A 23,956-nucleotide genomic window follows, 5' to 3' on the forward strand; every position below is an offset into this window, starting at 1 on the left:
ATGCAGAAGTCAAACAGTAGTGGCATAGATGACACAGCATATACTATCACAAGTACGGTCCCCACGCGTCCTTCCATCATCTCTGTAATCCTTGTGTTTATTTTATAGACATTTATCCAAGTTTTAATTTATAGAATCCAATGCCAACTGGACCACAATTTTCCCTGTTTTGAACCTTGTGTTAGTTTTGTCACCTCTAAAATGGGTGTAAAATGCTACTATATCACAATATTAATACTTTACACCCACTGCACTAGTGCAAGTGACAGCACAAAGCAGTAGACAAGTGGGCCCTGTTTTAATCCCATGTCCCTCCCCCCAGTTAATTCTACTTCGTTGGACTTGAGCTAATCAAATACACTGACAAATTTAATGTCAAAAGCCTCACTTGAGTGGATACCTTGTTGCCCATTTTCAAGAGGTGAGATCTGAAGCCTTTAAGGGTGTCATGGGCTAAGACCCAGGATTTAGCCTGAAGTTGCCTCTCAAACTAGGGTTGCTAACCCTTCAGGATTGTCCTGGAGTCTCCATGAATTAAAGATGAATTTTTAATTAAAGATTATGTCATGAGATGAAATCTCCAGGAATACGTCCAACCAAAACTGGCAACCCTGTCTCAAACTGCTTGATAGTGAAAAGTCCACCTAGGCTTCAAAACTAGGCTTGCAGTCCTGTTAGACCAGGGATGGCCAACCTGAGCCTGAGAAGGAGCCAGAATTTACCAATGTACATTGCCAAAGAGCCACAGTTATACATCAGCAGCCCCCCCATCAATCAGCTGCCCCTCCCGCCAGCACCTCCCGTCCACCGGCAGCCCCGACGATCAGCTCCCCCCGTCCACATCAGATGTTTCGCGGCATGCAGGAGGCTCCGGGGGAAAAGCGAGGGCACAGCAGGCTCAGGGGTGGCTGCAGGAAGGGATGGAGTGGAGGCAAGGCCCATGGGAGAGCCAGGGCTTGAGCAGTGAGCTCCCCCCGCACATTGGAAAATTGACGCCTGTAGCTCCAGCCCCAGAGTCGGTGCCTATACAAGGAGCTGCATGTGGCTCCAGAGCCATAGGTTGGCCACCCCTGTGTTAGAGTGTTCAGCATCTCTATCAACGTCTGAAGTCCAGGGGCTTCTCGATGTTCATGGAGAAATACACAGCAAATGGTTCTATATCCTCTCCTTGGCTATATTATTCTTATGAGCAGACAGGGTGAAAAAAACCCTGCTTACAGAAACTGAGCAAGAACAGAGCAACTGAGAGAAGCACCACATCACTGTCAACTTTCCAGCAGCACGAGGCCTGCATCCAGTTTAACTCAAGCGCAACCTTAAGGTGTATCTGAAGCTTGTGTGCACTGCCACATTTGCTTGTACTTAAATATTCTTCATAATTTAATCTCACGTTTCTATAGCAACAGAGAAGGATTCAAAAGTGCTTTGCAAACAAAAACGCTGTTCAAACAGTACATAGGGACCACTTGATTACACGGCCACCTCAGGAGTGAAACCTGGCAAGTGTTTAGCTGTACAAAGCAGCTCTACATAACAGTTCAAGGCTGGAGGAGTGAACAGTGAAACCGCATTTGATAAGTGAACAGAAATTGCTTTGTTGGTTGAGTTCACCAGCAATGGAAAAAAGCTGCCATCAATTAGCTCTGTCTCCTTTCTAGTTACAGGTGCCGGATCCCTTGTGTTACACTCAGACCATACTTTGGGCACCCTTGTTTAGGGCCAACTGCTAACTCTTGAAGTAGCTCTGCCATAAAAGTTTGAGAAGATTTTCAAGAGACAAATTACAATTAGGCACCTAACTGCTATTTATACTTTTGAAATTCTTACCCTTAGCATGTTTGCTGTTAGGGAAATGAGCAGAAAAGCTAACCACTATCTCCATGTAGGCAGTTTGTGGCCCCATCACCATAGTTAGGGCCCTACCAATTTCATGCCCGAGAAAAATGTGACACGGGCTGTGAAATAAGCCCTTCCCCGTGAAATCCGATGTCCCCTTGTTCCTAGAAGCGCCCCTGTAAAGGGGGCTCCTAGCTCAGGCTGAGGACGGAGAGAACTTGTCCATCCCCTGCACAGCTGCTTGGGGAGTGGGGTGGGGGGACACTAGGCCCACCTCTGGGTGCTTCCCCTGCTGCAGGATGCTCTAGGACTGGGCAGCAGCCCCAGAGGTTCCTGCAGCTAGAAGAGGCCTGTGGAGTTGGATCCAATCTTCCCTGCGCTGGTGGGAGCACTCCAGCAAAGGGGGCTCCTAGCTGCTAGTCGGGGAAGGGCTGGGGCAGGACAGGACTTTCTCTTTCCCTGCAGGGCTGCTCTTGGGTATCTCTCTGTCTGCAGATAGCTCTGCACCCCCTCCTCCCCACTCCGTCCAGCTCTGAAGGCAGCACAGAGGTGAGGATGACAATCCCATGACCCACCTACACAGGTTTGCGACCCTCACAATCTCCTTTTGGTTCAGGACCCCCACAATTACAACATTGTGAAATTTCAGATTTAAACATCTGCAAATGTGAAATTTACCAATTTTCAAATCTTATGGCCGTGAAACTGCCCATAATGGACCATGAATTTGATAGGGCTCTAACCATATCATTTGGGTACCTCACCAACATTACTTTGTTCTGATGGCCAGCAAGATAAGGAAAGTTTGTTCTTCCCCATTGTATAGGTGGTGAACTGAGGCACAGAGGGATGAGAGGACATTTTCAAACACACCTCAGTGATTCAGGAGATGGTCCCATTTTCAAACGTGTCAGAGCACTTGGGGACCCATATCCCTCTGATCTTCTGAGAAACTTTGGCTCCTAAACTGCTTGATTGGCAGAACTAGGAATTGAACACAGCTCTGACCTTCCATTCACTGCCTTAACCACAAGGCTATGCTTTGGCATTTGTCTTATTTTTCTAAGAGCCTTTGGTTGGAGCAGCTGTAATTAAGAGGCCTTGCAGGGAGTTAAGTTAAGGAGGAAAACCTCCACATTTTACTAGCATCTCAAACTCAAGCCTCTGCTTATCTTGAGTAGCTTTTCCGCTTCTGTACTTACTGCCTGACACAAGAAAGCCTCCTTGCTCTTTTGTAAGACGCTCTAGTAAAACTTGCTTCTTAAAACAAAGTATCTCACTTCAGCACAAAAGTCAGACAGCTACCCAATGTCTTCTGGCTCCGTCTTCTCCACTCAGCAGGGCAGAGGAATTAGGGGGTGATTAACAATGCTCTTGTTGAAAATGATTCAAGTGTTTTACAGACCAATATGCTAATCCCTTTCAGTGACAGCTTTCCTCACAGGTCATGGAAATAATCCACTTAATTTGAAGCTTTGCAGCTACTACATCAGGACTGTTTATGTTCCGTAACAGCATTGAGAAAGTCCTCAAATAACAGGTCTCTCTTCCTGGAGGGCAGCGTAGGGGAAGAGGGGGAAACCATTTTGAATTGGGGAGGGGAGAAATCACCTGGTCACCTCATGAAAAGCAAAATGTGGTCACCTTGTTCACAAACCAGGGAAGTCTCTCAGGCAATGGGGAGAGAGACTGAATGAGATGGGGGTGGGAGGAAGGGAGATGAGATCAAAAGCTACTGACAGAAAGAGGGAGAAAAGAAACAAGAGCATTGTGTCATCCTGGCTCTACTCCCTTCCATGACAGCATCAGGCAACATCCTTTCAGGCAGGGCTCTTCTTACTTCATTAGGGCCAAAATTACTGCTGGGAAGGACACTGCAGGGCAGCCCAAAAGGCATTTAGGAACTTACGAGACAGGAACAGCCCCCTCGGTGGTTATTTTAAAAACATCTTTATACCACAACTTAAAAAGCCATGGCTGCCTGACGCTTTTCTCGATGGGTGGGTCTGGGTGCACACTTAATCTGTAGGGCTAGGTCTTGTTAAATTAATCCAATTTATTATAAGAAGTTCATAATTTACAAGATTTGGATTTCACATTTGTACCCCAGACTGCAGCTTTGCATAAAGTTTAGCATCTTTCCCAAGGTGATCATCTTCTTGTGTCCTTCCACTCACAATCATAGTTTTTTTCCCATTCCAGGCACATGATGTGTCCCGGTCTGTGGCTCTGGAGAGGTTCTCCATGGTGTATGGCTCCTCTGGGAGCTAGCTGACCAGCAGATGGTCCATGGCCTATGTTTCACCACAGTCCCATGTCTGGGTCACTGGTAGTCCCATCTGTGCAGTGACTTTTGAATGGCCATCTTTTAAATGGAGGTGCTTTAAACATCATCTCCGGGTCAATCAATCCTTCCCTGCACCTGTCGGAAGGCGTTCGGCAACACTGATGTGCCTTTTAACACCCTCAGTGAGTATTTCTAGCTGCATGTGCCCCACTGCCAGTCACATGGCCATCGGTGATTTTCTAAGAGATTTCACTGGAGCTAGAAAGTGAGGGTTATTTCAGGCAGCTAACTGCCACATAGCAGATGTCTGGTACCTTCGACTTGATGTAATCATTCTATTTTGCTTGTGACTGATCTGCTGATATCCGGCGGAACAATTCTGGCAAGCACATAGAGACTGTTCACGTCTGATGGCTTTAGAGATCCTGTGATGTAATGACAGCTGATTCAGTACAGGGTCTGGCTTCTTTGCATGAGCCAATCTTTCCCACATGGGACATGCGTATTTGACCATTGAATACCAAAGTGCAAGTGGGGCGGTTCTTAATGTTGCTGGGTTAGCTTCCCATTTTGAATTTGCAAGTATGTTATTCGCAAGGTCTTGAAAGCCTTGGATGCTTTCCCTCAGCCTATTTATAGTCCAGCAGACTGATCCAGTTCAAGTAATATTTTGAGAGAAAGATCATTAAGTTCCAGGTTTGGAAAAACCTGGAGGAACCTGCACTATAACCCTAATGTAATTAAAAGTTGAAAAACATTTTCCCTCATAAAACCATACTTACAATTGACCACAGGCTTTTGGGTGTGTACAGGAGGGAAGGAATCACTTTTGAGACTGACATTGTCAATGGTTGGTCTTTGTCCAAAGACCAATTTTGTGTGTGTGAAAGTTTCAGGAGAAAAGTTTCACATAATTTTAAGATAGTGGAAGAAAATAAATTTTCCCTCATTGTGAAAAAAAAGGTCAAGCATAAATTTTGGAATGGGCTCCACCAAAGGAGCTGAACTGTGAAAATCTGTCTGAACATAATCCTTATGGAGACAGCTTTGAAGCTAACAAAGCGACGAGTATTTTAAACCTGATGATTGAGAACTTAAAGTAGCTACTGTAAGTTTTCAGTTGTGCACTTCAGGAGACATACACCAGGGACGACTTGGGAAAGAGTAAACATCGGGGCAAATTAAGAGGCAAAAGCTAGGCCAGTGTCATTTGTTCAAAGGCAGACATCCAGATGTACTAGTCAGCACCCCAAAACGGAGGCATCTTCTTAAAAGAGCTTAACTCCCAATATACCCAGTTCTTTTGAAAATCTCACCCAATTATGGGCAGTGAGCTTGTCTGAAATTCTGGCCAAAACTGCACTGGGACAACCGTCTTACTGACCAACGCTTCTCCCACTATCAGTTTTCCCTTTGAAAAAGTTGTAGGAAAAATGCAAAAATATTTACAGCAACATTATTTTTAAAGTCAAAATGCAAGCGTTACAGGTCCTGGAGCATAAACTCAGCCTCACTGAACATATGATACATGAGCAGTGGAGTGTGGTGTGTGCTTCAGAGACCTAATCCCTGCCCCAAAGGGTTGAAAATCTAAATTCACACATGACAAGTAAGAGCTGAAGACTTCAACCTCCTAAAGAAGAAAGGGGTGGGGAGCAGGAAGAGAAGAGGAGGAGGAGGAGGAGTAGAAGGACAAAAAGGTTACCACAGTACAATGAGAGAGTTACTCAGTAAGACATGTACGTACAAGTGTGGTATTTTCCATTCCTGTTTTTTGTTAAATGGATACCTTACATTATGCTATGTTAAAAGTATTCCCAGGAGTGCAATGCAGCTATAACTATCAGAACCTTAACTGTCCTTTTTCTTGGCCATTAACACTGCATTTTCAGACACTATATTGTCCGTTTTGTCCACTTCATTCCATTTTTCTCAGGCCTTGCTGAAGTTTAACTAGGAACAACTGTAGCCTTACAACTTCAAGCTGTGAGATCATACATCTCACAAGCCAAAGAGGGCCCGGTTGGGGCACTATTCAGATAGGAGACCAATGAAAACCAAGGAGCTGTGCTACTGATACAGATAGCGATATGCTTCCCGAGTTGGTATTAAACCAATGTGCCGGCATTTCTTCAGAAAGCACTGAGCCCTAGAAGGTGCAGTCTTTTAAAGATGTGAAACCAGAGCACGGTGAAAAGGAGAGCATATTGGCACACACTCAAGTTTCTGGTAAGCCCTAGTGCAGTCTTTTAAAGATGTGAAACCACTACGGTCGCATACAAAGGAACTACTCAAAGCATCAAACCCTGGGGTCAGCTAGCAGCAGCAGCACCACGTTCAAGCACAGTGCAGAGGATGCATTATATTGTTCTTCAGCAACCTGTCTAGCCAATCCAGAAAGGGTACTAATGAGGACCAGTGGGAATCTCATCCAGATGAGATAGATTGGTTGGCAGAACGTAGGGCCTCTGAGGTGGGCTGGTGCTAAGGAACCAAGGAGACAAATAGAGCAGTATTAGTTATCCTAATATTGCTCTGAACTTTCCCACATGAAGCTATTTCACTCCTACCCTCCCTGCCCCAGGATATTTCATTGGGCTTACTCTGTTCCCTTTTCTAATTAAAAAGCAGAGCTAGGTATTGGCAGTTTATTAGTTTGGATAGCAATGAGATTGAAAAGAGCCCGGGACACCATATGGTTTTGATTTTAGAAATGTGTTTGGATTATGGAGCACTGGAGACTTCCTTTAAAAAACTCAAAAGCTTTTACAGCTATTAGAAGGTCAGTAAAGTATAATTAAAACCAGCCTCCTTATAGAAGGCTTAAGATAAAATGCAATCCTAAAAGGCAGTGCCGGAAGGGGCTCAACCTTTTCTCTTGCCAAAACAGAAATTGGTCTAATTGCCTTCAGTTGCATTCTTCTGTGGCCAAGATCTGACCCTGTAAGGATTTGGGGGGGAAAATCTAATATTTACATTTCTTCTAAAGACAATACATGGGCCAGGACCATTTTATGCTGTATCATCTCTAACTCATCGAGCTTGGGAAAATCTGGGCTATTCTGGGATATTTTACACGGGACTTGTTTTACTGTATTTTGTCATAGTGGCCGATAAATATCCATGATAAAATGACTATCCGTTAATGAGATCCTGCAGCACAGCTCAAGCCATATCCAGTTTGTCACCTTTCCCAATGAAAAGGCCATGTTTTATGCACTGCCTGTAGTTTAATCTTCTGTTGCCAAGTAGCCGCCCAGTAAGCCTCATGAGTTTGGGTTTTAAAACAACTTGAAGCTCAAAGACTTTAAGGTCTCAAGGGACCATCATGATCATCTGGTCCGACCTCCTGCACATTGCAGGCCACAGAGCCTCACCCACTACTCCTGTCATAGACCCCTCATCTCTGGCTGAGTTACTCAAAACATGGTTTAAAAGCTTCAAGTTACAGAGAATCTACCACTTACATTAACAAAAACCAAAAGTCACCTGCTTTCAGGGGCATTTCCCTCTTCCCCGCATGTGCATAACACCCAAAGAATTAGGAGGCATTGTTTGTCAAGAAGACACCACACACACACCCTTTTCACCTTGTCTATGCCTGCTTCCCACTCCCAAGATTTTATACAGTTGCTACCACTGGTGCAGCTCCTCTGGTATGGTAGTGGTAAAAAATGACAGCTACCACTGGTGCCTTGTTCAGACTAGAGCTCTCTCTCACCATTACTACCATAAGAGGAGCTGCAGTAACAGTAGCTTTGAGGAAAAGACCTAGGACATTACTGTATTGTAGGTTCTCACGTCCGATCTGTATATGTATGAATAGGGACAAGTATATGATTCAGTCTAATGCCTCGTACCCCACGGATTTATTTAGAAGTACATACGTTACTTAAGAACTGAAGAGTGCGGTCTTAGAATGGGAGCAGTATAACAAGGGCATTCATTCTTAAAGGACTGTCCTACTGGCGTAGAGTACTTGATAACACTTCTTGAAGTTATGGTATCTCTGGAAAAACAAGCCTACTGACATGACAGCTACATACTTCTGGAGCTTCCCGTTAGCTAGGGCTGAAAAAGAACACAGCTTGCCTTCTAATTTTAGGTATGTGTGAGTGCAAGTGTTACAAGTCCTGTGCAGGTGATTAATAACCCTGTAAAACCAAACCACCCCCAAGCCCCAATAAACCTGATGCAAAGTATTTTTTCCCAAACTATAAATCAGCGGGCTTAGCTTAATAAAAACTGCTCTTATTGGAGCACATTAGATGATCATCCAAGAACAAACAGCAGCTTCAGAGACTAGCTGAACAGCTTAGACAATTAAACGTGCTATCCTCGTTGTAAATCAGAAACGAATACATACTACTATAATTCTGAGTGACAACTGTGTGTGATTAGTGAGCTGCTCCAATCCCAAACTGGGCCTAAAATTCAACCGTAATACTACAGTTTGCATGACTTCCAGTCCTACCCTCAGTTCTCTTCTCTTTCATGGCCCTTTGGCTTTACAACAGCTGAACTTCATTATCACAAACCCACAGGGATAAAAGTCTGCATGTAAAATGTCAAGCTGGATTGCATTTTAATTTAGTAAAGGCCACAATTCAGAAACCTGGTTTTGTGGCTGTTAATTCCCCCCTCCTTTTTTTTTTTTTTTGAAGGCAGATCAGATTTTATTGGTGAAAATTTTAATTTTGCAGAAAAGCGATACGATCTTAGCCACAATCCTCCAGACATGCAGCTTCAAGAGGAAATAAAAAGCAGACGCCCAAGTGACACAGGAGAGGGAAGGCTTTTTTGCTTCTAAATTTCAGGAGGTCATAGGTTTGTACGGCTGCTGCTTCTTCTCTGCTCCCCTCCCTTTCAAACACCACATCTAGGCTTTTCCAAGTTTTAGTATGGGGGATTTAAACACACATTTATGGCGCTTGGAAACTGGCCAGAATTCAAGTTGCCTAAAGCAGAGCTACTCCAACTTTCTGAGGGCGGAGCACACTCAGTGGTGTTGCCCTAGGAACACTATCCCTACTTTTTGCAAATGGCAACTGCATCAATCACATGAAACAATTACACAGAAAAGTAATCTGGAGAATACTGGGTATGTTTAGCTGTCTTCATTACACTAAATATCTTGCCCCTTTAGAAATAAGTTGGTCATACTGTCCCCTTTCGTTCATTTTATTTCTCTCTGCTGAGAGCACAGTGTTATCACATAGCTATTTTCAGACCATCAGCAAGTGCTTTGGATCACAAGAGGTTCCCTAAACAGGTCTATGAATCACTGCTCTAAAGATCATGAGATTAGCATCAGTAGTTTTAGTGAGCAGCTAAGCTAATTAAGGACAGTATTTATGCCTGGAATTGGAGTTAAAAATTGGGCAAAATAAAATGCAATAGCAACTTATGCATTTTGTGGCATTCAAAAGCAATCTTAATTTTACAATTTGTTTTATGAGTGAAAAATTGATACAATACATATATTGCCACTAGTGATATACTTATCACTGAAATGTGTGGACATGCAGTGAAGATGCAACTGGTGCACATTTCATCGTGTTACTTTGTTTAGGGACTACAGTACAATATAGAGGTTGGAGGAGTCTTCTGATTGGGGTAACAGGAACGGAAACAAACTCAAGCATGAAAGTTAAATGTCCAGTTTATATGCAAGCTGCTTGACAGCTAAAACTGAACCACCAGGCTCTTCAGCAGCAAATATCAGCGGTAAAAATGGTAGCAGGTTAAATGGAGAATTTTAAAAATCTGAGATAGGATGCTGAGTTCCAATCTGCAACCAATCACTGACTACGGTAGCAAAACAAGCTTCTGAACATGCTAACTTTTACACCAGACTAGAATTCTGTCTATTAGACTTTGCTCATTGGTATAAAACTCAGACTCTTCATCTGAAAGTCTCCCATTATTCCTTCCTTGCTCTCACCAATAAGGGGTAAGGGAACATCATAGTGGCAGTTCAAGTGATAGATTGATTACAGGTAGCTAGAAGGCCAATACAATCCATTTCCAGATGCAGCCGAGTTATACATGAAAAGTCACATGGAAAAGCTAGTGCAATGCTCCGGAATCGGAAAAGTGACTAAATGTGAAGCAATTCCTTATTCAGTCATTTAAGCAGCAGCTTTGTGGGGGAGCAGCAGAATTGGAATTGAGCAATGTTCACTGGTGTACAGGAACAAATATACATACACCAAGGAAGAAGAGTTTTGTTTTATGTTAAAATAAGTGAATAGCTTCAATCTATCTGTTCCTTGTGGCTGTCTGTTTCTAGACTTTCACTCCAGGACCTGTGGCCTCAGAAAAGCACTCATCCCTGTTGCCATAAATATACAGTTAAGGGTTAATTCCTCCTTTACATGTAAAGGGTTAAAAAGCTCCCATAGCCTAGCTGACACCTGACCAGAAGGACCAATAAGGGGACAAGATATTTTAAAATCTGGAAGGGGGAAAAAGTCTTTTCTGTGTGCTGTGTGTGCACTTTTGCCGGAGACAGAGAAAAAAGGAGCCATCTCACTTCCATAGTGTAGTGAGTATTTAGAGAAGGAATGTATTAGATTACTTTTATTTTCTTGTTTGACAGTTCTTTTGCAAATAAGAGGGAGGATAAATTTGGGTTCTTTGTGTAACTTTAAAGTTTTGCCCAGATGGAAACCCTCCGTGTTTTGAATTGGATTATCTGTGAGATTATCTTTCATTCTGATCTTACAGAGGTAGTCCTCTCACCCTTTTTCTTTAATTAAAATTCTTCTTCTAAGAACCCGATTAATTCTTCATTGTTTTAAGATCCAAGGGTTTGGATCTGTGTTCACTAAGACTAAGTGGTGAGTGGATAGTCTCAAGCAGCCCAGAAAAAGGGGGTTAGGGATTTGGGAGATATTTGGGGGAAGGCAGAGTTCCAAGTGGCTCTTCCTAAATATTTGGTTAACGCTTGGAAGGCAGCGTACTGTTAACCTAAGCTGGTAAAAATAATCTTAGGGGGTCTTTCATGCGGGTCCCCACATCTGTACCCTAAAGTTCAGAGTGGGGAGGGAACCTTGACATCCCTTTATACCCTGATGGAGCTAACTGGATCCATCAGCATGACTTGACAGTATTCACATCACATCAAAACCCAATACTGGGACTTAGCACCAGCATTAAGGTGACTCAGAGGAGCCTTGCAAATCTACCACGTGATTCAATGAAGGGCACAAATATAACTGATGGATCTGAAGTCACTGAGCTACCGACATGCTTTTTCGCAGCCAGTCTTGAACAAGCTGTATGGACCATTAGAAAGTAACAAGGACCTTATAAATGAAAATAACTATTGATAAAAACAGGTAAGGAAATACCTGAAAAAGCTGAATACACTCAATCAGCAGTTTGGGAGGATATGCATCCCTGGACATTAAAAGCCTTGCTAACTGGTAATTATTCCTGGAAAAAATAAAAATCACAGAAGCAGGTACCAGAGAGTTGGAAGACATGATTAAACTCTAGGACAAAAAGAGGTGGGGGCCATTTGGCCTTTGAAGAGCATACTGGGGACTTTAAAAGACTTCAAATTAGACTGCCAACATTTTAAACCCCAATCCTTTCCAACCTTGCCTGTCTTGCTCTGCGCAGGTTTTCCACATGTGTAATATTCAGCCCCTTGATATTGTGATAAAGCTCTCCTGGAACAAACTCTTGTCCATGATGGTGCAAATACTTTATATGAAGAAGGTTCTGTTGGGGGAGAAGGAATCTGGTACAAAGTTTCCCTATGAAGACTCATAGACTCTAGGACTGGAAGGGACCTCGAGAGGTCATCGAGTCCAGTCCCCTGCCCTCATGGCAGGACCAAATACTGTCTAGACCATCCCTAGTAGACATTTATCTAACCTACTCTTAAATATCTCCAGAGATGGAGATTCCACAACTTCCCTAGGCAATCTATTCCAGTATTTAACTACCCTGACAGTTAGGAACTTTTTCCTAATGTCCAACCTAAATCTCCCTTGCTGCAGTTTAAGCCCATTGCTTCTTGCTGCCACACAATTCCCACTATTATTTCATTGGAAGCTTTGGACTGTTATGCCAACTGGATGTTAATTTAGATCACCAAAACCTGAATTAAAGTAAAACCAACTAATTAATTTTCTTTTGGCAAGCTGGGACATGGAGGTGAGCTGTGGTTAACTCTGGTATGTTTGATAGGATTTGCTTGGCTACTCCCACTCCAACACTGTTGTGAATCGTCTTAGTATATGAAACAAAAAATAAAAAACATTTCAGGATTACTTGTTCTTGAACAACTCTGATGTGCCTAGGGAATTAGGACGATGGATGATCTTGAACACCACAACACAATGTGCTGACATAGAGGTCTGCTGATAACTAAGTGTTGGGATTCATCCTGAATTACCTCTGCAGTCGTTCAGTACCTGCAGTGATGCTCTGTGTTTTGCAGTATGTTTCGCTTCTTATTATTTGTAAAAGTTTATAATGAAGCTATGTGATCCCACATCTCTGTTTTGTGATTAGGAGAGGTCTTCCAAATTAAGGGTGAAAAGACAACTTGGGTGACATGGTACCACAATACAAAAGGAGAGACCACAGAATCTCAGAAGAACATTAAGCCGATTATGTATGGGTGCTGATAAATTCACTTTTCAAATGTCATTAGTTATAAAGCCTTAAGATTAGACAAACCGAGGGGATCATGCAGTGGTCCCTGCTGTATTAAGATTGTCAAAAATTTTTTTTTTCAAATCTGGGACTGGTACTGGGAGAAATACGCAAAGTAGGCCAAGTCGGTTAGCTGAAGCCAACTTGTTTGGGGCCGTTATGCTCCATCTGAAACCTCTTCGGTAATTAACCATTGACATCCGTTACAGGAACGAGACAAAGTTACTTCTGACTGTCCTATACTGAACTGGAATAATGCTGGTGTACTTACAGTCTGAAATCTTTTCACTGTTAAGTATCCCTGTGCTCTACCAAGAGCAGTGGCCTCTCTAATGCTATGAGAGCATTTCTGCCCTCATACAAATCCTCTCAGTGTTACAATCCCCAGTGAGCACTCTGCTGGGGCAAGTGACTCTAGATCAGGGACTGAGCCACCTGTCACAGAATCATAGAATATCAGGGTCGGAAAGGGCCCTCAGGAGGTCATCTAGTCCAACTCCCTGCTCAAAGCAGGGCCAAGCTCTAACTCGGTTCTGTGATCTGCAGCTGAGCCACCCAAAGAGGCTGTGCTCCTGTTCATGGTTACCCCAAATAAAAGGAGTTCCTAATCATTCTGCATCTTATGGGTCAGGTAGCCAGAGGGAGCTCAAGCGAGTGTCTGTGAACACAGCAATGACAGCTGCAGCCAGATGTGCATGTTATATGCTTCCCAGCACAAAAGGTTGAAGAGGAGAGAATGAGTCAGCCTGGGTCTGAGAAACAATGTGGACATTGACCTTCTCTAATAAGTGGATGACTGGAGTATTCAAACATTCATTCATTTCAGTGTTCAGCTAAGAACAAAATTTAAAGGCTCTCCACCCTCTATTTCCTCTCTTTGCCAATTGATCAACTTACTGTGCAGATGCAGTTGCAGAAATTGAACATTTAAAAAAAGACCCATTCAGTTTCACACAGCTTTGGAGGAAGATAGATACTCCCTTAGCTCCCAGACAAGCTCTCTGGCTCTGGCAATGAGCATCTAGAAGCTCCCAGTAGATGCAGTAATAGAACTGATTGCCAGTGCTGGAGACTTACATTTAACTGCTGGAGCGAGCAGCAGCCGGAGAGCATACAGCCAAAGATTTATAGTGTCAATGACTGTTTCCCACAAGGAAACAGTGGTTTAAATGGCCTTTCCCATCTTTCTGAAGAGGATGTTATGTCATTAAAATGTCAAGAGACAAGTGCATATTAGTCTTCTGTAACCACTTCAGACTACCTAGAGATTGGTTTCACCTCTTCAGCCAAAGTTTTCCTGTTGGACTACAGTATGCATAAAATCTTTAGACTAAGGGCACACTGCCTACCTAACAATGTTAGGGTGACCAAATGTCCCGATTTTAGGGTAGTCTTCATATATAGGTTCCTATTATCCCCCACCCCCATCCCAATTTTTCACGTTTGCTGTCTGGTCACCCTAAACAAAGTGGACCCCTGGAGAGTATTTTTCACACAACTCCAAAGCCACTAGCAATCTGATTGTAAACATATTATTAAAAGCTGTCAGAGGGGTCATCTCCAAACGCAACGATTTGAAGGAATGGGACAATGCAAAATTACTGACACCTCCACCTAGTCATCTCTGCCAAGAGGCTATTTTCAAAGTTTTTTAAAATGATTCAGGTATGTCCCACTTCACAGAGCTGCTGAGGCTGAGCCCAGTTGCATGGCAAACTACAGCGCATTTGTAAGATTTAAGTGCGCATGAAAAAACAAAGTGTAGTTTAACAAGCTGTTCAGGTTTTTCCTCATTTCCACTACAAACTTTATGCTAGCAATCTTTCAGCCATTTTACGTACAAGGGTTTGTGCCCACTGCAAAAAAACAGAAAGCAAACGCAGAGATAGGGTGACAAAGATTCTCTAATCATTCAGCTAAGTAACTACCACATGGGGACTGCAGAAAATACTTTTTTACAGGGTTCAAGTCTGCTGCTACACAGGAGCGTTCCCGAGTTTATTTCATACTGTCACCCTGTGCAGAGAAGCAAACCATGTACTTAGGTCTCCCACTACAAGTGGACAGACTGACTTCATTAAACTCTGGCTGTAATCAGAGGTCCCAATGGAATACAGTAATGAAAATGCTGCTTACTCTGAGCGTCTTTGCAATCGGGGAGGGAGACGACGGGGGAGAGTCAGACTGAGACTTCCTGTTTCGGGTGAACTCCTTGCTCCTGGTGTACAAGGACGACATGGTCCCTCCGAGGCAGGAGGGGGATAGCAGCACTTTTGCAAGCAGCAATGAAGTCCAAGTCTTCACTTTCCTTCTGCTACGTGCTGCTGGGTAGCTCCTTCTCCCAAGTCAGATCAAACAAACTTCATCATTAACACAGTTATGGGAATTTTAAAAAGCCTGCTGTTTGCAGTGAGATACTTTTAGGCATCAGAGTGTAGCTTTGTAGTAAACGCTGCCCCACAATGCTTCTTCCTGTTCAAGTTGAAGGGAAAGTGTTAAGGAATACCTGCATTACAGTCCAGGGTGTTGCAGCACCGCCCTCAGAATCAAGGCCTGCTTTAAGGTCTTCCGCAAAAGAATGTTTCCTATGGATCATCCAAAGCCAGAATATTACTGAAGACCCCCCCGATAACTGCAGTAGGTAGAACTCCTCCAGTCCCACAAGGGGGAAGCCAAAGGAATAGCTAGTTTTATCCAAATAGGAAGCTTTTGCAAGAAACCTGTTTCACTCCACAGCACTGCCGACAGCTCTCTGCTGTAGCAGCAGAGCAGAGCTGCATGATTTAAGACAAACAAAACAGTATAAATCAGGAACGAGCACTGTTTCAGAAAGGGGCAGTCCAGATGAAGTTGTGTTTTGTTCCATCCTCCTCATTACAGAAGCCTTTACACACGCTCTCACACACACACACTCACTCTTCTCTCCCCTCTTGCTATTTTCTGACATTCCAAATCCTTACTTGTTCAGCAAAGAATGCTGGAGGGAGGCCAAAGGCAAAGATTCACTTTCAACTTGGGATCTAGGCTGCCACTTGTAGGAAGAAGAAAACATACAAACTTCCATGGCGAAAAGAGCTTGGAGCTGGAGGTCACACAAAGTCATAACACTATGCAAGATCTAAATTCCAAGCTACTATTTTGCAGCTAGTTAGGTCAAAGGTTGCTTACTTAGGAAGATACGGTAACATAACATTTCAGGCTACCATTAGATAGAATGCAGGCTTACACAGAGCACTATAGCACTTGGAGGACAAGTGGGAATTTTTAAAAGCCTGGTTAGAGCTATGAGCAGGCAAAGCTGAGCCCGTCTAAGGTGCTGTCATTTTTTTTAATTTTTTTTTTTAAAAGGTGTGCAGCTGGACAGCCCCTCTGCCTGGATTTTTTTTTAAACCTACAAACTCATGCACACTGCCCTGCACCCTGCCAGTCGGCTTATTGCACAGACTGGTCTGTTAGAAAAGCTGTTTTTAATTTTCAGTGCTGGAAAAGAAAGAAAAAAAACACTTTGTCCATTTGAATAAATGCACTTGATAGGCCGAGCAAATGCCACTGAAATCCAAATCAAATAAGCATAAACCGTACATTTATTTGAATGACTGCACATGAAGCATGCCCGAGGTGCTCTGGGAGGGGATGCAAGTACTTTGGAAGACAGGATTAGAATTCAAAACAGAGCCTGGCAAACTGGAGAATTGATCAATAAAATGAAATTAAATAAACACAAGTGCAAAGTATTTGCTCAGGAAGGAACAATCAAATGCACAACTACCAAATAGGGAACAATAGGTTAGCGGGTAGTATTGCTGGAAAGGATCTGGGGGTTACTGCACACTACAAATTGAATATCAGTCAGTGTGAGGCAGTTACCAAAAAGGCTAATATTCTGGGGTGTATTAACAGGAGTGTTGTATGTAAGACGTGGGAGATAAACGGGTGGGGCCTCGGTTGAAGTACTGTGTCCATCTCTAGATGACACACTTCAGGAAAGTTGTGGATAAACTGGAGAGTGTCCAGAGGAGTGCAAGAAAACCTGCCCGATGAGGAAAGGTTATAAAAACTGGGCATGTTTAGTCTTGAGAAAAGAACACCAATGAGGATCTGATAAGAGACTTCAAACGTGTTAAGGGTTGTTATAAGGAGAACAGGGATCAATTGTTCTCTATTCCGGCTAAAGGTAGGACAAGAAGTAATCGGCTTAATTTGCAGCTAGGAAGATTGAGTTAGATATTAGGGAAAACTTTCTAACTATGACAATAATTAAGTATTGGAATAAGCTTCCAAGGGAGGCTGTGGTATTGACACCGTTGGAGGTTTTTAAGAACAGGTTGGACAAACATCTGTCAGGAACAGACTAGGTATAGTTGGTCCTGCCTCAGGACAAAGAGGTACTAGATGACCTCTTGAGATCCATTCCAGCCCTACATTTCTATGATTCTATCATTAAAGTCTTCTCATGTGTTAAGTTGGATCTCAGCAGGGCCGGTGCAACCATTTAGGCAACCTAGGCGTTTGCTTGGGCGCTAGGATTTGGGGGATGACATTTTCTTTGGCAGTGACCACGGCGGCCGGCTCTTCGGCCACCCCAGTTGCCGCCAGCATTTAGGTGGATGGAGCTGGGGCAGAGGAGCGCGGGGAGGGTCATCTGCAGCAAGTAAGCGGGGGTGGGAGGGCGGCACACAGGGGAACTCCCCATCCCAGCTCACCCCTGCCCCGCCTCCTCCCCGAGCACACCCTGGCTACTTCACTTCTCCAGCCTCCTAGGCTGATTGGTGCTGCAAGCCTGGGAGGCAGGAGAAGTGAAGCAGTGACTGAGTGCTCGGGGTAGAGGTGGAGCAGGGGTGAGCTGGGGCGGGGGGTGCCTCAGGGCGGAGGGTGCGGAGCTGCCGCAGGGGTGGGACACCTCAGGGCAGGAAACATCCTTGCACCGGCCCTGGATCTCAGTCAAACACAGCATGTGTTTGAGAATGTGTGATCTCCCAAGCTTCTAGCCCTACAATGGTGTTGCTTACTGGAAACACATTACTCCAGGTATCTGTTTACTGGACTACTTACATTTATCCAGCATTGATGAAGAAGCAGCACATTGCAACCAATAGGGTTTATTCACACTATAGGGCTTATTCACACTGACTTCTACTGAAGTCAGCTATTGACAGAGGTGGCTTTGTGCCTGGAGTTAACTTACTTGTGTGTGGTATCTTGTCCTACCACCTCTATGAGCAGTTTATCACAGAACATTTTACTGTAAGTATAACAAGAATTTTTTCTTCCGGCACTTCTGTATCTGCCTGTCAGTCTAATACGCTACCTTTTTAGCAAACTGCATGTCTGTGGAGTGTAAATATCAAGTGTATATTTGGAGAACAGTGCTTAGAGAGAATGATACAGAACTTGGAGAAATTCTTCAGTCAGTCATCATATGTACTGCCTTCACATGGGGGGCAGGGAAGGAGGGGTATAATTATTGTGGTACCCTAAGAAGGAAGGGAACAGCATCTGCTTGAGAGACTCATTCTCCACCCAATAAATGAAGACATCTCAGTGACCAAATTTACTTGGTAAGTGACTGGGTTGAAGGGACAGTCACCCATTTTACAGGCAAACCAAAGTGACAGCTAGTGGGAAAGCTTGGGAGTGGTCTCATGTATCCAAACAATACTCCTTCATTTTACAAGATGGGAAAGGAAGCACAGAGATATTCAGTGACATGCCTTCAGTCACATGGAGTTTGTGGCAGAACCAGGGACTGAACTCAGATCGCACAAATCCCAGTCCAGTGCCTTAACCACATGACCATCCTCTCCCTCCTCAGTCTTGACTCAAACTCTGCTTTCTCTCACAGTTGGCAATAGTGCTATTTCAGTTTTCTAAATGGATGGTCATAGAACTCTAGCACATCTGTTTTTGTCTTACAAAGTCTTGCAGTTTGAGTCTCCAAAACAGTATACAATGATTCAAATTAGCCTATCTTGTGTAGCAACCACGATGATAGAGTGTCATAACAGCAACAAGTCTGAAGTAGTCCATGCTAGGCACCAAGGTGGAGTTAAAGAACTCTGAATTGCACTTTATTGTTTCTTCATTTTCCAACAGTATGCTGATACTGCATTGTTCCTATGCAGTGATTTATAACCATTCATGGTCATATTCCTCTGGAGGGGGGCAGAAAAAGCTCTGAATTCAGAGTTTAAATGCAGTACAGTGATTGGAAGTGACCTTCACAGCTTGATTACTAAAACCAATGCAAACACTGAGTTCTGTGCTCTTTACATATACCAATTAAAGTTAACTAATCATCTGGAATGCAAGTGGGGCTAGCACTGAAAAAGTGTAAATTGTTCATAGAATATCAATGCCGGAAAGGACCTCAGGAGGTCATCTAGTCCCCCCCCCTGCTCAAAGCAGGACCAATTCGCAACTAAATCATCCCAGCCAGGGCTTTGTCAAGCCTGACCTTAAAAACCTCTAGGGAAGGAGATTCCACCACCTTCCTAGGTAACCCATTCCAGTGCTTCACCACTCCGAGTGAAAAAGTTTTTCCTAATATCCAATCTAAACCTCCCCCACTGCAACTTGAGACCATTACTCCTTGTTCTGTCATCTGCTACCACTGAGAACAGTCTAGATCCATCCTCCTTGGAACCCCCTTTCAGGTAATTGAAAGCAGCTATCAAATTTCCCTTCATTCTTCTCTTCTGCAGACTAAACAATCCCAGTTCCCTCAGCCTCTCCTCATAAGTCATGTGCTCCAGCCCCCAATTATTTTTGTTGCCCCCCACTGGACTCTTACCAATTTTTCCACATCCTTCTTGTAGTGTGAGGCCCCAAACTGGACACAGTACTCCAGATGAGGCGTCATCAATGCCAAATAGAGGGGAATGATCACATTCCTTGATTTGCTGGCAATGCCCCTACTTATACAGCCCAAAATGCCATTAGCCTTCTTGGCAACAAGAGCACACTGTTGACTCATATCCAGCTTCTCATCCACTGTAACTTCTAGGTCCTTTTCTGCAGAACTGCTTCCTAGCCATTCGGTCCCTAGTCTGTAGCAGTGCATGGGATTCTTCCATCCTAAGTGCAAGAATCCACACTTGTCCTTGTTGAACCTCATCAGATTTCTTTTGGCCCAATCCTCTAATTTGTCTAGGTCCCTCTGTACCCTATCCCTACCCTCCAGTGTACCACTCCTCCCAGTTTAGTGTCGACTGCAAACTTGCTGAGGGTGCAATCCACACCATCCTCCACATCAATTAAGATATTGAACAAAACTGGCCCGAGGACCGACCCTTGTGGCACTCCGCTTGATACCGGTTGCCAACTTGACATGGAGCCATTGATCACTAGTTGGACAAGGCCTAATTTTTGCCTAGAAAGGACAGCATGAGAATCACTCTCCACCACCCCATGAGAAGCAGAGCAAAGTGGCCAGTGGTGGGAGGGGAGGGGAGCAAGAGACTACTTTAAAGTGTAATCACATTCAGCTACCTAATTTCTTCCCAGTTTTTAACATTGTTTCCCTTTAAGTTTTCCCAGTGTTGTTATCCAAACTAACTCTATCCATCCCTCATGGTTCTGCTATTCACCATGTTCTGATAGAGACTGATGCTTCAATGTTTGGGATTGCTGCCTCAACCTGACTGGTTGTATGTTCTGCTGGCTTGTTTTGAAATACTCATGTGTAAGCAGCAATACGTTGTATTATGTAACTATGTGTGTTGTTCTCCATGGTGATTTGATTGTAGCTAAGATCATTTACACAGCTACAATTACAGTGATCTGTAGAACAAGACATTTCAGAGAGAACACATCTCCGCTAATGTCATGAACAGCCCCTTCTGACAGACTCCATTCATGGAGAGAGTCCTGACAGGTACAGGACATTTACAACAATGTAAAGCAGTTGAGTATAGCAACAGAAAAAGATTCTACACTCAGATCATCCCTGAAGTATAACTATAATGCAGTCTTAATTACACCCAGCCGCTTCAGCCAGCATACCATTTCATGCAGTCTTCTGCCCCCATCTATAAGGGTATTTCAGGGAGAGGCAAGAGCCTAAACGGAAGTTGAGTACAAACACAATACAATACCTACAAATCACTCTGTGGATCTGATTAATAGGAGACTTATACAAATAATTAACGGGGAAAGCGTGATAAACTCTAACCCAACACTGCAGTGTATCAGAAAGACCAGGATGAAGCCCTTAGCCAAACAGAAAAATGTAGATCTTTTAGCTATAAAGCTTCCACAATAGATAATTTATTAAGACAAATACCCTTCCTAGGACATCAAGCCTTGAGCAAATTAGAAGTCTTCAAAGGATATGGAGCCAGCAGAAGAAATCTATTCTGGACAACAACCCTGCGAACTCTTTTCACTGGAGATGGGTTGCAGACTGGAAACAGGAAACAGTTTGTAAGATGTTCCCACACAGATTATCTATGATCCAACTCCTTAACACCCATGAACATTGCTCAGAGAAGAAACAAGGGGGAAAATCCTTTTTGAAGAGAATTTGAAGTCTACTAGTGAAACACTGAAGAGTAGGCAAGATTCAAAGAAAGAGACCAATGGCTTAGCATTTGTCCCATCTCTACCAAACCACTGCTTTGAAATCCCTATTGCCCTTCAGTTCCAGTTCCTACAGGCAACTAAAAATTTACCACCTACCCCTGGATGCTTAAAATACACATGAGCACTGAATATGCACCATCCAATTTATTCTGGCACAGCCTAACCTATGATAAAACTATTTTTCAGCTGTTCTGGTAAAACCTGATGCTTTCACACTACAGCATATAATACAATAATCCCCTAAATCCCCGATTTTCGAGAGTTAATATTTTATTTATAGGGATTTCCATGTGGTGAGGAGGACTGTCCCGGAACCGATTTCAGAGAGTCATGTTTATTAACAAGGTTATTTCCCTTGATGACTCCCATAAAGCTTCTGAGATCAGGCTATACTGAAGACAGCTTTGTGTACTACTCTGAGATCTCTGTAATGTCGCCCATTTCAAATTCTTACTTTTAGACGGATTTTTTTAATATTTAACTTGGCAATTTTAACATTATTTCCTTGGGCCTAACTAAGAAGCATGCTCCTCAAGCCATGTGCCTTTTCAGTAAGTTACATCAAGAGCCCTGTGGTCTTAGTAACTCCTATTTTCCCTTTAGCATCCTATAAGGACTTCTGGATGGAGAGGAGATTGTTTTAATATGGGGGTCAGGGCTGTGATCAGAAGGGATGAGTGGTGCAAAGAAAGTGGCTGTGGCAGGGAATATGCTATTTCATCTTTTAGTTTGGACCTACCATTGAGATTGTTCAGCTTTGCTTCAAAAATACAAGAGTGTCAACTAGCTCAACTGTACAACAGGCACCCAATAATCACGTCCATGGAATATAATTTAGATGTTTATTGCATTAAAAGGTAGGGCTGTCAAGAGATTAAAAAAATTAATCGCAATTAAGAAATTGTGATTAATTATGCAATTAATCGCATTGTTGAGTAACAGAATACCATTTATTTAAATTTTTTATGTTTTCTACATTTTCAAATATATTGATTTCAATTACAACACAATACAAAGTGTACAGTGCTCACTTTATATTTATTTTTATTACAAATATTGGCACTGTAAAAAATAAAATGCAAGTTCTGTAGTGCTCTCTCTTTATAATGAAAGTAGAACTTACAAATGTAGAGTTATGTACCAAACCCCCCTGCATTCTGCTCATGGCATCTGACTCAGATTATTAAAATGAAAATGTATTGGTCGACACGGCTTTGGATCGTTATCAAGCAGAACCTGTCATCAGCATGTCCTCTGGAATGGTGGCTGAAGCATCAATTGACATACAATTCTTTAGCGTATCTGGCACATAAATATCTTGCGATGCCAGCTACAGCAGTGCCATGCAAACGCCTGTTCTCACTTTCAGGTGACACTGTAATTAAGAAGTGGGTAGCATCATCTCCCACAAATATGAACAAACTTGTTTGTCTTAGCAATTGGCTGAACAAGAAATAGAACTGAGTGGATTTGCAGGCTCTAAAGTTTTACATTTTTGTTTTTGTTTTTGAGTGCAGTTATGTAACAAAAAACCTACATTTGTAAGTTGCATCTTCATGATAAAGAGATTGCACCACGGTACTTGTACGAGGCGAACTGAAAAATACTATTTCTTTTATCATTTTTACAGTGCAAAGATTTATAATAAAAATAATATAAAGTGAGCACTGTACACTTGGTATTCTGTGTTGTAATTGAAATCAATATATTTGAAAATGTAGAACATCAAAATATTTAGCAACACAATACCAACTGAAACGTAACAGTGCAATTAATCACAATTAAAAATTTTAATCGTAATTAACTTTGAGTTAATTGCGATTAGTCGACAACCCTATTAAAATGTTATTTCACCTCTATCATTTCTGGAACTCAGTGGTGCAGGCTAACTGTCTGATGCGCTTACTTATGCACATTATCCAGTTGGCCTTGCTCTGACTCATGGAAAGTTTTTAAAATCTGTATTCAAAGTTAGTTTTACACCACATTAAAATCAGGGTTCACAAGAATATTCTAAAGCCACATTTATTCCCACTGTTTTGTGGGAAAATTCCAAAGCTTACGAAATTAAGCTGCCCTGGCAGTTGTCCTTCTATAGGCCAAGCTACAAAGCCATTCTCTCAGCTATAAAATAAAATTAAAAGTAATTATGTTGGGATCAAAGAAGGTTATAGAAAATACATGGAAATTTAATGTAAAAACTGAATTATCTGTCATGAGACAGATATAACATATACATTTGCCTACACTGGATTCACGTGTTACTGGTTTGGTACACAAAACTAGACTCAGAATTGAGATCAATATTGAATTAGACCGGGGTCGGCAACCTTTCAGAAGCGGTGTGCTGAGTCTTCATTCACTCTAATTTAAGGTTTCGTGTGCCAGTAATACATTTTAATGTTCTTAGAAGGTCTCTTTCTATAAGTCTATAATATATAACTAAACTATTGTCATATGTAAAGTAAATAAGGTTTTAAAAATGTTTAAGACGCTTCATTTAAAATTAAATAAAATGCAGAGCCCCCTGGACCAGTGGCCAGGACCCACGTAGTGTGAGTGCCACTGAAAATCAGCTCA

General features: G+C 42.7%; 1 protein-coding gene across 5 annotated transcripts in view; it reads right to left on the minus strand.

Moving 5' to 3' along the window:
- Positions 1–23,956, minus strand: part of PPP1R12B (protein phosphatase 1 regulatory subunit 12B) — a 161,658-nt gene that overhangs the window by 24,955 nt on the left and 112,747 nt on the right. Inside the window, exon 1 of one of the 5 annotated variants that reach the window (XM_030561185.1) lies at positions 14,933–15,639. The exons of 3 other annotated variants lie outside the window; for them this stretch is intronic. In XM_030561185.1, coding sequence (XP_030417045.1) covers positions 14,933–15,034 — 102 coding nt within the window. In that variant the 5' untranslated portion in view covers positions 15,035–15,639. Of the gene's footprint in view, positions 1–14,932; positions 15,640–23,956 lie in introns of those variants that run through there. One more of the 5 variants, XM_030561183.1, reaches the window with a different exon arrangement.

This window comes from Gopherus evgoodei, chromosome 4 (genome assembly GCF_007399415.2).
Source record: "Gopherus evgoodei ecotype Sinaloan lineage chromosome 4, rGopEvg1_v1.p, whole genome shotgun sequence".
NCBI lineage: Eukaryota > Metazoa > Chordata > Testudines > Testudinidae > Gopherus > Gopherus evgoodei.